Here is a 16,910-nt window from a genome sequence, read left to right as displayed (position 1 = left end):
TCAGACCAAATTTGTTTATTTGCATTTCAAGTGCAAACATTAGTTTTTGAATAACTTGTGCATAATGTTTGTGAGCGATTTTTGTTGTTTTTTCCCAATTTGATAAATATAAACCTCATAACTAGCCCATTAACAATTTTGAAAATTGCTTCCAGTGGTTTACAGCACGGTCGGTATTGCTCCAAAATATTAATGAAAAAAATATGTTTTTCACAATTCTAATTATCTAGGACCAGAGACACATTCCTGCATGCCTTCTATTTAGCTTGCTAAATTTTTAACACGATATCTCATTTTGTGTGGACGTAAGTTTGGAAAGAAAAGTGCCGATCCAATTTCCACTTGCATTTTCTTCGAAATTTTTTTTTATCAAAATTCCCACTGGAACAAAGCAGAGACATGGACTTTATTACCTTCTCTTTCATTTCCCAAACTTTCAGAGAGATACCTCATTTCGTTTAGACGTAAGTTTGAAAAGAAAAAATGAAGATCAGGTTTGGTCACGTGGCTCTCTCATCACATGGCCTGCATTACATTTACTACATTAAAAAAATTATATCTATATCATGATTTATCTTGGAGATTGAGCAAAAAGAAAAGCAAAAGGTCATCTATTTTTTAAACATGCTCAATTTCACCCCTTACTTCAACCCCTGTAATAAGCAATGTAAGTATCCTTACATATTTTGCTTTAATCCACGTAACATGAACTTTATTAAAAAAAATTTGTTGATTTATCTCTATTCTTTCTCGTTATATTGGAATTTAAACCAGAAAAATGCAATTTTACTTATAGTGCCGCACCATTTGCGTACCCGCAGTCAGTGACCCGTTTGGACATTATTACACAATCTGAGAAATGTTTCTTTGTTTTGAAACGGCTTATAATTAGCGGCTAGCTTGGGCGGCGGCGCGCCACTCTCAGCGCAAGTGAGGAGGGGGGGGGGGGGCATTGGCCCGCGGTCGCAGAGCAAAAGTTAGCAAAACAAGTTTACAAGCGTGAACGATGACAGAAGCTGCGCTTGCTTTGTCAAATGTCAGAGGGACTTTAATATTTTCGAATGAGTGCCACGATTCAATTTATTCGAATGTAAGTGACAGGTGGGTTGAAGACGCCTAGGCGACGAACGAAAGAATAATTAATGTTTGTCACATATTATTCATAGTTATAAATATTATTTATAATCATAAATATAATTTATCGGACGCAACGTGTGTCGAGATTTTTTTTAGGAGTACTGTGAGAAATCGGAAAAAGTAACTTTTTTTGGTAAAGGTGTTATGTGATGTTAGGCTTGCTTACAAATTTTCAAGAAATCATGTTTGCTGTGTTTCACGAATGTTCTAGTTGACTTTTGTTGTAAGAAAATGTGTTTTACTATTTAAATCTTGTTAACACATTTTTCGGAATGAAATTTCGTCAGCTTTTGTGAATGATCAATTTTATAAATGTATTTTTGTTGTAAGTTACGTAAAAAAATTCTAAGAGTAATCAAAAAGGGTGACTTTTGGTATTAGAAAAAAAGTTTTTTAAATTAAACTTTTAGTAATATAATTTCAAGAAAGAAAGTTTTCTGAGTTCGCGTAGGTTCAGATTTTTGGTTGAATTCGTTACAAGTTACGCAACAGAAATTCTAAGAGAAACCAAAAAGAGAAACTTTTTTTGTTGCTAAAGGTGGTATCTTATGTTTCACAAATTTTCAGGTTTTTGGTGCGTTAGTCACAAGGTGTGTAACAGAAATTCTGAGAAGAATAAAAAAGAGTAACTTTTTTGTTGATAAAAGTTTCATGTTCCCTACTGATAAAAATTTCAGAGTATATGCTAAAGATTCTCAAGGCTCTGAGAAGCTCTGAGAATTTCTCTGCAGGCACTGAGGTAGATATATTTAAAGGTCCAGGTAGCTCGTTTAAATGTTTTTAAGGCTTTAAAATGTCATTTCCGAAATTGAAATAAAAATACGATCATAAATTACAAGCAGAGAGGCTGAAATTGAAATAAGAATTCGATCATATAAAACAAGCAGAGGGGCCATCTCAGTAGAGTGGCCGATACTCAAGGGTCCTTTGTTAAGCTTTCAGATTAAAATCTAGAAATAGGTTTTTTTAATTTCATAGTTTACTTTCAAAGCCTGAAACATAATAATTCGGAATCGACGGGTTGCGACGATTTTAGATGTCCAACTTTTTTTTTAATTTTTAAAATTGGAATTAATACAACATTTCTCGTAAATGGAATTTGTAGAAAAATGTAAACGGGAGAGTCGGATTAGCGGCGGCCAACTACTGTAAATAACTGCCCGCCCGGAACGTGACGAATACAAAAGAACCATTATATGATCGTCGCATCACTCTTAAAATGACCTCTAAACGAACCTTGAAAAGTACCCAAATCTCTCTATCTCTTAGAGTAAATCATTCAAATCGAACCGCAGATAGTTTAAAGCCGGCCAGGCTATTTCGCCTGAGAATACTCTGAGATTTCTATCTCAGCTTGCCTAAATTTTTTTGAGAAAGCTGTTTGCTGGGTTTGACGAATGTTCATGTTTTTGTTAATTTTGTCACAATTTATGTAACTGAAATTCTGAGAGATAGGTTTTTTTATTGTTTAAACTTGTTAATAAATGTTAGAAAGAAGGATTCAAGAGTTACAAAAGTTTTTAAGTTTGAAAATAAACAATGGAATGGCGGCCGAATACGGGATCTGAAGTGTGTCGCCGAGAATTAGTATTGATTTATTTATGTGCTGTCGGTATTAGCGTTACCCAATGTGCACCGCGATGAGGTTTCGCGAACGGCCTTGCACATCACTTGACCCTGAAAAGTGCCGGTTTATATATTTTCAGCTTTTTATTTGACTATTTTTACTTGTTTTCGTACGTTGATCATTTTATTTCATCGTTTTCCTTCGAACGCCTTTTCATGTATACATTTTTTCAGCAATCAACGGTAAACCCATGATGCTTAGAAACTGCAGATACAGCATGGGCATTTTTAAATATTCTGTTGAATTTTCTTATTTTATTGTGGTATTTCTTATGGAAGTACAGCGCATTGATCGGTTTAAAATGTTTTCCATCCCAAATATATAAACAAGCAAAATAAGCAAATATATAAACCGACCCCTCTTAGGGAAAGGTGATGTGCAAGACCGATCGCGCAACCTCCCCGTGGTGCACATTGGGTAACGCTAAAGCCGAGTGCTCATAAAGAAATCAATCCTATATCTTCTGGGTATTCTTAGTAGCACTGTAAAATGTATGGCATCTAGACGCCCAACAATGGGTCGGCAAGCAGTGCTGATAACCCCAGAGTTCGGGGTGCTGAAAATAATTTAGATGGAAACACGACGACGAACTGGCGAAAAGCTCGCATTCAGTGGACGAATCAACTCAAGAATGACTTGCTTGACTGCTACGATGCACCAACTGTACAAAAAGTTTGGTTGGGCAAGACAGAATGCTTCCCGTGTTCAGTTTGTGGTTGACTACATAACATCTGGTAGACTGTTTACGGAAAGGATTTGAAAGTACGCCCAAAAACTTAGCATCTTTAACCGCGCACTGAACAAGTCAAAGCCAGAAGTAAAAACACCAGAAGTCAGCAAAGTACATTACTTCATTTTGATATTTCACATCTAAAAGCCGAATTAAAGAAAACAGAGGTTGAAAAATTCCGCCAGCAGCTACTCTACAAGAAAATTCACGGAACCTTCTGAGAAATGTATAAAACCTGGCCTTGTTGAAGGAACAAACTTTTGATTTTTTTCAAGTCATCAGAGTCCAATTCAGGTACAGGATGTTTCATTTTCGCATGCCAGGAGTTGTATAAAGTGATCACATTGTATGTCAAGAAGTTCTCAGCGATAGGTGCAGAGCGTGTCATGCGTGTCATGCACACGCTGAGTACCTAGAACACATACTATCTGGGCGTCCCACCCACGTAGGAACGGCGTATCTCTACAGATATAGTGTGTCCCTAAGAGCGCTTTATTACCGAGATGCACACTCGAGGTCTGACATCGTTCTCCAAGGCTTCGAGAAACGAACTATTTTCGTTATGGAATTCTCGCCTCCGGTCGACTACAACATTACTGGCAAGGAGAAGGAAACGGAGGACAGGCATTAAGACCTCAAAAAGAAGCTGCAAAGACTGTACCGAGAATATTCGGTTAAAGTAATTGTCCTTATGATCAGTGCTGTCGAAGGTGCGAAACTATCTCTGTCTCGTAACCTTAAAGTCATACCCGCGTGCCAAAAATATGCCAAGGCACTTGTGAGATGGATGTAGACAGCTATCATCTTTAGATTGCTTCGTGTCCTCAAGGCCCACGAAGGTTTCGCTGGCCTGTCGTCTGGATTTCGTCGTGCCCTGTGGCCATCCATCTGACGGTTGTGAGTCGTAGCTATAGGTGTGATTTATCGCGGTTCTAATGGGGGCCGACGTCATGTTTAGGTGGCAGTTGCTTCAAGTGGGACACGAAGCGGACATCTTGCTGCATCCATATTATTAAAATCGCGAAAGTTATGAAAGTTAAGAATTTTTTTGATATATTTTAATTTGTACCTAAAAGGTATTTTACGCTTTTTTTGTGCAGTTAAAAACAGTTTGCAAATAATAAAAATAATATTAATGCTGGAAAGAAAAAGTGCTAGATGGAATTTTTGTCACATGCAGTGAAAAATACGCTTCCCGTGAAAACCTTTTATTTTTAAGAAAAAATTATACAGGAACACAAAAAAAAAGTCAAGGCCACGCAACCAGGCCCCAATACCTATATGTTTTAGGGTTGCTGAATCCGAATCTGTTGTCAGGTTAGCTTTATAACGTTTCGTCTATATCACTTCAGGTTTTTAAAAAATCACATTAAGATACATGGTTCGAACTTTAATTTAAGCCATGCTAGAAGTCTTTAGAACGTCAGGTTTGCAGGCTATGTTGTTCTTAAAAAATTTCCAAAAGGTTAATTTTCTCAAATACCTATCATGGATGATAAAATTTTACATTAGATTCGGATTCAGCGACCACAAAAACATATAGGTATGATGGCCTGATTCATTTTCCATGTCAATTTTTTTGTTTGCCTGTGTTATTTTACTATATCATGTGAGTTTCAACACGTTATAAGTTTGAATGAACCTATGTTGACCAAACATAAACTCAAAGTAAATTTTTATCAATTTCTTCATGATATATTTGTCATCTAAAAAAGTTTACGCATTTTTAAAATAACCAAAAAGTTATGTAATAATTCCTTTTTCAGTTCTAATCGTCTATAATTGATATTATTTGCATGTTCTAAATCAAATTTTACGCTGTATATTTTAATAAAAGTTAACTCATTCTTGTAATATATTAAAACTTACATGGCATAGTAAAAAAATGGTTTTTTGTTTTTAAGAAAAACTGTTTCAATAGTAAACATGTTTTTCGCTGATGCAACCCAGAATCACAGATAAATTACAAAAATTAGCTTTGTCCGAAACAGCGCCAGAATTTTCTATTAACTTTAGAGATAAGCTAAGTTTGTTTAATAGTATCCCATTAAAAAATCGACTTTTATAGAAATTAAGTATTAAATATTTTTATAGATTTCAGAGTAGTAAGCAAACGACAACTAGTTTGCACTGCCTGTGGCAACGGAGTTAGTACCATATCAGGAAACGTTTTCAGCCATCCAATTTTAGGAGTTTTGCAGTGCGAAGTAAGTACTTGAAATATTATTAAAAAATTCCATTCTTATTTTTCTACTTAAAAAAAAAGTGAAGTGGAACGTTTCGCAGAGAAGGGGCCCACTTTTCGATCGTAGTTTAGGAGATAATCGTGTTTTGGTAAACAAAGCAGATAAATTTTTGATTCGAACAGAAAATTTAACACGTACCCTTATGGAACTCGTCAAATTTAGATGGGATTTTCTTGAAAAAAGGGTTTTTGAAGTTCCAAGTTCAAAATGAGTTTAAAATATTGGACCCGGCAATAATATGGACCTATATGGGTAATTGTAAATTGAAGGTATTACATCTAAAAAAAGTTTATTCAAAGGGTGGCACTTCTAAAGATGAGAAATTAGAATTAAATTCGCACGTGAAGTATGAAGTATGAGAAGTAGTTAGATGTTTGATGAAGATAATATTAATAACGATCAGCGGGGAATCAAAAAAATCTACATACCTGTGAATTTCGCTGTTATATAATTTTCAATACAAGTTTTCCTCTCTAAATTACTTGTTTATCTCACATCTTAAGATCTCTATTTGTAGATAGAGACTAGAATATAGTAAAAAAAAACATGTCCGCCTAATCCACGCGCAAATATAAGCAGTTATACGCTGCCGTATATACGGTATAGGAATAGGGCTAGAAAAATCGTGCAGTCTATCCTCTTTTAATTTTCATTTAAAAAAACACATTTCCATCATAATTGATCACCTAATTATAAAAGGAAACGCCGCTGAGTAGGTAACGGCTTGTTCTTTTTTTCACTTAGAAACTGGTTATTAACACACGGATGGCAATTTCATTTTTGTTGTCAAAATGCACTTTTCAGTTTTAATATCGGATTTACAAAAAAAAATTTGATATTTCAAGTTTAATTTTTTTTAAATCTTTTATTAAACGATACGCTTAATATTTCTGATCTTGTCACTCAACTGTAATTACAAATATTTTACTAGAAAAAAATGTGAATGGTAACGGCGATTAAAATGCCGAAAATTGAGGGACAGACTTCAATGTACCTGATATTTTTTTAAATATTATAGCTTGAGAAATGTGCATAAATTAAACTTTTTCCGTAATGTTTACAAAGTTAATGCTTTTTTCTTAGGTTATGTAAAAACCAAATGATACATTCAGTATATGCTTGTACAAAGTGAGGTTGGGACGCCGTCCGGTAATGACGTTTGGTGTGTTCTTATATTAAAGTAAAGTAAATAGGAACAAAAATTAAAAATTGAACTAACAGTTTTCTAGAGGATGCTAATAAGTTTTTATTAAATTAAAACAAAAATCAGTAAGAGTTTCTAGTGTGATGTTATATTACTATGAGACTTCGAAATTGCCTTCAATTTGACAATTATCTATGTGTAACCCCATTCCGGCCAAGTAGGCCCCTTTCTGTGCCTAACGTCAAAAATTAAATTAAATTCTTCACTATTGCAGTTTTACCCTATCTATATTAGTAATGCTGATAATCACAAAAACATTTCGGTTGCTTTATTGTTAACTGTTTAAATAATTAATTTACATATTTTTTCAATCAAATTGGTCATTTTTTTTTGTTTTGAGAAAAATTTTCAACCGAAAATGTCGCTGGCAGGTCTCTTTGTAGAAAAATTCACTATTGCTTTAAGAAATAAAGGCTTGGAAATTAAAACGCTTTTAAGAATAAAGGTACATAGTTCAAAAATAAGGTATAATCTATAGTTATAAACGTAATTATAACGCGCAAACTACAAATTATAATCTATATATTTTATTTTTTTAAATATTTGTGTCCTATTACATTTCAGACGTGCATGAAGAAGTTTCAACAAACTAACTTCAAAACTAAGAAAGGCAAGTGTATCCTTTGCTGTAACAACAGTACTTACAAGTGTGAAAAAAAATCTTGTCGCTATGAATTCTGTAGGGTAAGTAATAATTTGTCCATTATTATCAAATGATTACTGTATAATGCAACACCATACAAGTATAAGTTTCAATCAATTTTTTTTTTAGTTCTTGTGAGTTTTAATTGCTGCCAAATTATTAAGATCTTAAAACTTAAAACTTTTATTTCCTTCGTCAGTAGAAAATATGTATTTATGTCATCTTCAGAAGTATTTAAAAATAAAACTAGTTAATCATTTGTGAATAATTCAAACAGCATTACTGACTTTCTAACTGACGAACGGGGTCTCGCGCTTCGAGCTCGATAATGGGTCAAAATTTTTGATTAGGTTTATAGGCGTAGCTGGGTTGCGCGATTAGACCTGTCTGTAATCCCTGGTTCAGAAAAGGTTCCCTAATCCTATGGCTAACTTGCGCTAAACCTTATACCTCTCGTAAAATTAAATAATCTCAACTTCATCTTTTGAAATGTGCCTGTGAACTGGGGTAATAAATAAATCGCTGGATCCTAATGAGAAATGGGCGAAAAACTGTTGACTATTTAGATGCAATGCTTTCAGTTTAAACCCAGGACTCTGCAAATCAAATGGAAAATTCCCAACATTACCGTATGTATTTTAAAAATTAAACTTGAGAATTTGTAGGGGTGCAGTAGATTTGCGATAAATAATGGATCTCCAAAATGCAAAATTTTTAGAAATATGGAAAAATGAAATGATGTCATAGTTGAAATGGTAGTTTAACAAATTGTAAAGTAATACAAACCTGAAAATGAAACAAAATTTGTTTACCCACAACTACTTCAGGATTACAAGTGGTTACATCCCTGATGACTTGAGCTTTTAAGTTGCATTTAAAAGTAAACGCTCCACATTCTAATATTATTAGATCCAATGCATCTAAATATGTGCCTGTAGCCTTGTTTGGTAACAAACAAAAAACTAGCGGAATTTAGTGGCCATTTTTATACCCATGAATCGTAAACATTTGCAAAAAAATTTGGTACAAAATTCGAAAGTTCCATCCATATAAACCATGTCTATATCACTTAAAAAACACAAATTAGTGAAACACGTAAAAATTACTATCTGCAGCGCCTTGTCGATGATCGGAACGAAACATTCTCCTAGTTTTGTTACTTTTTTGAATTCTGTAAAATAAATATTATTTGAAAATACAAATATTTTGAATACAGCAAAATATTTTGGGGAAATAAAAAACGAGGTTTAAAATAACTTGTAGAAGGCAATTCTTGACCGATTTTGGACTTCCTTTTTTTTTAAACATTAAGCATTCATTTTTTAAGAGAATTACGAAAAACGATGTATAAATTTGTGTTTGTTCAAAAATTTTTGTTCATGCAAATGAAAATAGCGAAAAAAGTCTATTTTTTCGTTTCTTTTTTATTTTTGTAACTGACAAAACAGTCTACATTATGAATTTTTAATTTTCAAAGTAGATTTTTGCACTAATAGGTCTGTATGCACTAATAGTATACACTAATCTGTATTACAGATTAGTTAGTTATGTATGAACTAATAGGTCCCCGAGATTACTCTTTTTTAAAAGGTTAAAAAAAGACCATTGATTACGAATATCTTAGGTAGGATTTCGAAATATGGGTCAATTTTTGTTTAAACAAAGTTTTAAAACAATTTCATTATTCAATGACAACAAAATTTACAAAATCATTTTTAACATGGCTGAGCAAACATAAAACTCTTTTGCAGCTCACACTTTTTTCGTACGAGAGACCGTTTGCAGTGTACAGCGTTATAAACAAATTATTTTTAATAAAATTGCCATATTTGCACAGTGTTACCTTAGAATCTATAATTGAGAAAAAATTTTAACTTGTACACTGTCTATATCAAGGATAGATCTCTTAAAAGGAAAAAGAAATCTTCCGATCGAATAAAAACTTCTTTCCCTACATTTTTGTTAAAAAGTTGTTATTTTTAAGAGGAAACTGTTGTTTAGACTCTTTATTTATTAATAAATAATCATCCAGATCAACCAGTGTCATAATGTTCCTTTAAATTGTTGGAAAAATTGTTTATGACAATTGATATAAATAATGACCCTCAATTATCAGAATTGACTTATATTTTTTTTATTAAACCTTGACATATGATTAAACTTTTCACTCCGTTGATATTTTTTCATACGCCGAGCCATTATTTATTTATGGCCTTATAAACCATGTATTTTTTATAAACACATCCTCCCCTAAAAGCCACAATTTTCAAGTTATTAGCGATTACCTTTTTTTATATCCTCATAATTTTACTATAAAGAATGTAATTATCTTGGGCAGCATTTTTTATATCTTACATTTAAAACTATTGTCATTACAAAAAACGTTAAATCAAGAAAATACATTTTTGCTTAATTTTTTTATTAATCCATGGCACAAAATAAAACTGTTCACTCTCCCAAGATAATTACATTCTTTATGATAAAATTAAGGATATAAAAAAAGTTAATCGCTAATAACTTGGAAATCATGGCTTTTAGGTGAGAGTATGTTTATGAAAAATATATTGTTAATATGGCCATAAATTAATAATGTCTGGTCGTACAAAAAAATATCACGACAGTGACAAGTTTTATTTTGTTCCATAGATTAATAAAAAATTGAGAAAAAATGGATTTTCTTAATTGAGCGTTTTTGTTAATAACAATAGTTAGAAACAGTAAGGGTCGCATATCAAAAATGCTACCCAAGAGAATCACATTGTTCATGGTAAAATGAAGGATATAAAAACGGTGATCGCTAATAACTTGAAAATTCTGGCTTTTAGGCGAGGGTATGTTTATAAAAATGCATTGTTTATAAGGCCATATATAAATAATGGCTTGTCGTACGAGAAATTGTCAAGAGATTAAAAAGTTTAGTGATGTGTCAAGGATTAATAAAAAAAAATGGAAGTAAATTCGGGTAAATCAGGGTAATTATTTATATCCATTGTTATAAACAATTAATCAAAAGAAATTATGAACAAAAAATTATGTTGATAATGCTAGATAAATCTTTCGCAATAATTTGAAGCAATTTTAAGACACTGGTCATAATTCATTCCATATTTTAAAATAAATTTCTAACAAATTCTATAAATAATTTTATTTTTATAATGAGCATATGTTCATAAAATTCATTTATTATTAAATTCATCTTATATTTCTAACCGATTGTAGATTTTTTTCAACAGCAGCCAAACTCTCACATTATGCAATATACAAATTTCTAACAAAAATTACCTCGAACCTTAAAACTTTGCTTAAACTCTGCATTAATTTATATTATTTGTTTATAAGAATGAGAAATATGCTTACATTTATTTTTATAATGCTTGTACTTTATTGAAAATTGGATTACAGACAAGAGTCGTTTTATAAATATTTAAAATCCTTAAAAAATCTGAGCCTGCTGCATTGAAACTTAAAATTTTAATTTTCGCATAGTTTATATTTATTTAAAAATAATAATTTCTGTTTAAACTATATCAATTAAAAAACGCATTATTTGGCTATTTTCAGCATTTAAAGGAGGTTCTTTCAATGTAATCATTTTATAATATGAAAATTTTTAAATATTTTTTTTTGATAAGTATTTTGACAATGTTTAGACAAAATATAAAAAATTGATAACTGGTTGAAAACAAGTTAATTGAAAAAAATGCTTACACTGTATAAAAATTTTTTTAGATATATAATTTTATATATAATTTTTATCCGACTCATTTTATCCAACTTCAGATAAATTGCACTGTGATAGGAATTTATTTAGCTATATATTCTCACGAGCTGTGTCAACAGAATAGTGCAATTTTTTTGCAGCTTTAAATTGTTTTACTGTGATCAGAAGTTTTCAGGTATATTCTCATGAGCTCTGGAATTTACTACGAAATGATGTAGATGGACGAACACAAATAAATATTCTTATGTTATTATGGATCTGTATTGTTTTTCTGTATTTCTGTATTTATTAGTCTGTTTTTAAAAAGAACCCCTCATCGTTGAGCATTTAATCCTCCTAATCTGTCCCTTGAAGAGTTTTAGCGCAACAAGGCTCTGGCTCACGGCCTACCTGCGGGGGATCCGCGCAACTCAGCTCCTCCGAGATTTATATACTCTCAGCCGCGATACAAACAAACCTAAATATACGTATACATCGCATACTATTTAAGTAATGAGCGTGGCAACACCGCACTCAGCTTATTCTAGCGTAGAGGGAAGATAGGCGTAGAGGCGACAGTGTGCACTAAGCTTAAAAGATAAGCGCGAGAAAAGAGACGTCCACAGTATGTTTAGTTGGGAACCAGCGATGCGAGGCGCTAGTAGTGTCGTGAATCAGAGGGAAGATTCCCTCTATGCCTCTACGACGGAACCACTGCTTCACTGATAGAAAGTACGATTAATGTGTGTGAGTCGCATGGGCCTAGAATGTATATTGTGTATGCGATTCAGAAGAGAGGATGTAAATTGAAGATAAGGAAGGATATGCCTGAAGAGTAAAAGAAACTGTTACAGGCCAGTTTTGCAACGTAAACGAGAACTGCTTCTAAATCTCGTCAATTTTGAATACTTGCCGAATATGCATTTCATTAAGAATGAATTTTCCAATGTATAGAATAATATAATAATTAGCACATGTATAAGAAATATATAAAAAGAATCATTTAAAGTTTCTCTACGGTCACAGTTTTACTTATTTAATTCTAAGTCAGCAATCTGTTTCTTCTCTAGTTCATTGAATTTTTTTAATTGGAAGAATAAAGTAATTAAAAAAGTAGATATACAATTTTGAAAGCAGGACATATATTAATTAAAAATAGGCAAATTAAAACTTCTTGGTTCTAAAAACTTATCTCAATTGCAAGTCTTTCTCCACTACAGAAAGGTAGATTAATTTTCTTGGTGAATAGGAGACAAGTTTTCAAACAGAAAAAATTGTCCAATATACTTTCACAAAAAATAAATTCTTAATACTTTTACAATCCTATTTCTTAATACAATTTTACTATATAATTACTTCACCTTCTTCGACTTCGCACATTTATAGAATTTTGCAAATGAAGTTGTACTCGATTAAGTTTTGGAATTGTTCACTTGAAAATTTAGTCAGTTGCAAGATTTTTCAGTGCGTATGAAATTCACTAGAAATGAAAATTCTTGTTAACACTTGAGACCACTGGTGTATTTCCAGAGTTTTTTTCCGCATTAAAAATAACAGAATAAAGTTATCATATTTCACAAATGGGCACGAAAAATATGATACCACAAAAAAAGAAATCTCCAGGTTTTTCATAAAAATGTTCCGTAATATTTCAAACAGTTTCTGACAATAATTCTGAGTAATTATTGTGAACATTTTATGATAATATATCACTAATAGGATAATATTTTCATTTTTTCGGAGAAAAAATGTTTATTTATAAATTAACAGCATATGATTATTAGCGGCGGAAATAAACTGACCTGTTTTTACAGAAAAATTAATTAATTTATTAATTTAATTAATTTAATTAATTAACAGATCACAACGCAAAATTATGTACGTACATATTATCCTTTTGGAATTTATAGAGAATTTTTGTTAATCTTAATATGGTGACGTTTTAGTATAGTTTTTTAAACTTGAGGCAGAAAGTTTAAATAAAAAGTTGCAAATCAGGATTTCAATTAAAAGCCGTTATTACACATTTTCTATAAAAACTAGATTTATTATTTTATTAATGCTTTTTAAAAATAGTTGAATTTATCTAAAAAACGACTTTTCAATAATAGAAGCTTATTTTTCAACCAAATTATTAAATTGTTAACCCAAAGAGACAAGTTCTCTGACAAGCAGTTGAATTTTCAACACAAGAAAATTTTATTTTCAACCAAATTTTGGAAGTTTCAAGCGGTAAAGACGAATTTTCTACTAAAGCAGTTGAACTTACCACCCACAAAGACGATTTTTTAGCAAAACGGGCATAAATCCAACCAAAGAGTTGATCTTTCAACTAAAATCATGAAGTTTTAACAAAAGATTTAATTTTCATGCAATAAAATTAATTTTCTACCACAAAAGACTAATTTTCAACGAAAGTGATGAATCTTTAACCAAGCAATTCATTTTTAACAAAAGTTGTTCAACTTCTGATCAACTTTTCAACCAAAGTCGACTTGCTTACACTTCCATTTTTTACAAAATTTTTATACAACTACCTCTGAAGAATTAAGATTCATCCACACCTTATATATAATCCGCGCGCTTTTATAACTTAGCCTTCCTCGCCTCGCCTCGCCTCGCACGCATGTAAATATTTTCTCGCTATGCCACGCATTGACAGCACCTGCCTCTGCGTCGAACTCCTAATACTTATCTACTATTTAGAATATTTACAGTTTTCTTACACACACTTCTCCTATTTACAATCTTTCCTGCTCAATTCCTCTTCCTTGTCTTCTTCTCCGTCTTACCCAACACCCCCTTCACCCATGCTACTGCCCTTTTGTGCCCCCTTTCATGCAACAATATCTCCATGCTTATCCCACTCCTACAAACAGTGCTCAACTTTTGCATCCCCCTTCCCGCACAATTCACATATTCTCTTCTGTCAGAAAGCCAAAACCAATTAAAATCCTCCGTGCAACCGCATCTCATTCTCGCTATACGTCTGACTTCCTTGCTCTCCTTTCTCACACGAATATTGCGCTCTTTCCTTTGGAATAATCCACATATAGTTACCGTTGAACCTTGACTCTCTTATTCTCCCCTCTCCTTCAGCCTTCTCTTTTTGCATGTCATTCTTCTGAACCAACTAATATACTTTCCTTCCTTGCTCGTGCATCCTCCTCACTTTATCCATCTGCAATCCATTCGTTCTAAAATACCTTTTCCTTTCCCTGCCTCTTTCTTGACAATGTAGTTTGGCGTATTTATTGCCAACCCCAGTGTCACTTACACCTCCACTCCGTGAAATAAGACACTCATCACCAGCGAATCAAACAATGCAATTCTCCTTAAAAAATCATTTGCAAACAACCTCTTACCCAGCCCCCACACCTGCCTCATCACCACATTTTCCCTTCTCAACCTCTCTTTTATATGATCATCCACTCCTCCATTCTTCCAACACAGGAAACCAAGTTACAAAAATTGTTTTAGCTCCTGTACCGCTTTTCCCTTCCAATCTCACTCATCTCCCTTATCTCTCCCACCTCCTTTCCTGAACACCATAACCTTCCACCTTCAACCTTTTTATCATCTCTTTTAAATCCCTTCGCTCTTTGCTAGCAGCACTGTCATCTGTATATGCGAGTATCCATTTCCTGACTCCTCTTACCCTAATTCCTCTTACTACTTTGGCCGCTAGCCTTGTCTCAACCCCCTATCCATCCAGAAACCCTGAGAGATTCCCTCCCCTCTTCTCACCCTATCTCTCGTCTTCTCATATGCCTCCCTTACCCTCTCGATCAGGCCTCTCCACTTCTCTCTCTTCCTTTTCCTCCCACAACCTCCCCCTATCCGCCGAAGGGAACGCGCCTTTTAGATTGAAAAAAAAACGCGTACACTTTGGCACCCTTTTTGGTTAGTTCTCTATCCACCACGTTCTGCAAAACGTTAATATTGTCAATAGTGCTCCTTCCCTCCCTAAAGTCCGTCTGCGTCTCCGGAAATATTCCTTTCCCTTCAACATCCTTCCGCAGCCTATCTGCCAATACCATCGCGTATATTTTGTACGCCGTATTCATTAGCATAATTTAGTAACAATTATCCTGCCTCTCCCTATCCCCTGTCTTATACAGTGGTACGATCAACCCTTTCCACCACCATATTGGGGATTTCTCCCCCCTCCACACATTTTTCACTACCCCCTTCAGCCACTCCCTTACCTCTTGTGTGCCAAACAGCCGCGCTTCGTTCTCTACTCCGTCCAGCCCTGCTACCTTAGATTTTTTCAACTTCCTTATCAGTTTTTCTATCTCCTCGTCATTCAGCTCCTCTCCATCTACATTTCTCGTTCTTCTAATCCCTCATCTCTCTTCCGTGTATCTGATCCCTGAAATGAATATTTAAAAAATGCCCTCCATTCGTCACTCCCTATCTTCTCACTTATCCCCACCCTACGTTTCCTTAATCTATTAATTATCTTCCGCACGTCCCCTTCTGTCTTTACACTTCTGAACTCCCCTTCCAGCTCTTTTTCCTTTGCTTGCTCTTTCTTTTTACGCATCACCCTAAACTCCTTCCTCATTTCCACGTAATCCTCACTTTTCGCGGTTACTTTTTTTCAATTCCTGTACTTCTTTTTCACCTTTGTCTTCGTCATTTCACATTCTCTATTCCACTACGCCTTCACCATTCCTTTCTCCTTTATCATAACTATCTTCGTTTGCACACGCCCTTTCACTTTCTCTTTTTGATTCTCGCATATCTCGTCCACTGGCTCCCCCTCAAAGCTAACGCTGCCCAACTGCTCCTGATACTTGTCTATCGCCTCTCCCGTCCATTACACCCTCTCTAACGACCCATCTTCCTAAGTTTGCCCCCCCCCTTCCACCAACTTAATGGCCGATGGTCTGATTCCATCCTCGCTTCTACTGCGAATTTTTCTATCTTTTCCCACCCTTGCATATTCATGATCACATAGTCTTATCACAGATACCCCCATCCTACTCATATACGTGTATTCTCCCTCTTCGTCCCCTGTTATCATACCATTCGCCACCGCCCAGCCTCTGCCCTCCACCCAGTCTCTTAGAATCTCCCCCGCTTTCTTTATTCTTATCCTTCGATTTTTACCAAACAAAAATGAAATTTCAATCGAGAAATTTGTTTACCAAAGTAGTAGAATTTTAAAGTGAAGATGTTGGTTCGAAATAATTCAAAGTATTGATTACTAATCTATGTATTTATTAAAGATGAACTAACTGCAAGATCCCACAGTATAGTTATTTAAGAAACAAGACGTTTCATCTATTCTTCGATAGTCTTCATCAGTGTCACAATACAGAGACCATACATGACCTTTACTTGATAAAACTCCACATATTGAAATTAATTAATTAATTTATGATCCGAGAGCTTAACTGTATTTGCGCGATAATGACAAAATGTTTTATATATACATATTCATATATATATATATATATATAAATTTGTCATAAGGACAACCGCAGGATTTCGCCGGGAGCGGGTGCTAATATGAAAAATTGCACCCGCTTCCAGCAAAATCGCGGTAAAATTTCAGCCATAACCACGTCTCACAACCGTGAGATAGGTGGTTACAGTCTGTAAAGGAATCAAT

The 16,910-nt window shown here is 33.7% G+C and overlaps 1 protein-coding gene across 5 annotated transcripts in view; it reads left to right on the top strand.

Annotated features, from left to right (window-relative positions):
* The window catches only part of LOC117173485 (transcriptional regulator ATRX homolog), a 241,022-nt gene that overhangs the window by 46,213 nt on the left and 177,899 nt on the right, over positions 1-16,910 (top strand). For 4 of the 5 annotated variants that reach the window (XM_033362091.1, XM_033362090.1, XM_033362089.1 and 1 more), the window contains 2 exons: positions 5,589-5,701; positions 7,509-7,628. The exons of the other annotated variant lie outside the window; for it this stretch is intronic. In XM_033362091.1, the coding sequence (XP_033217982.1) occupies positions 7,515-7,628 (114 nt within the window). In that variant the 5' untranslated portion in view covers positions 5,589-5,701; positions 7,509-7,514. The remainder of the gene's footprint in view (positions 1-5,588; positions 5,702-7,508; positions 7,629-16,910) is intronic. 5 annotated transcript variants of the gene reach the window in all.

This window comes from Belonocnema kinseyi, chromosome 5, assembly GCF_010883055.1.
Source record: "Belonocnema kinseyi isolate 2016_QV_RU_SX_M_011 chromosome 5, B_treatae_v1, whole genome shotgun sequence".
Classification (NCBI taxonomy): Eukaryota; Metazoa; Arthropoda; class Insecta; order Hymenoptera; family Cynipidae; genus Belonocnema; species Belonocnema kinseyi.
The sequence above is the reverse complement of the archived record's forward strand: the minus strand, read 5'-3'. Positions and strand labels throughout refer to the sequence as shown.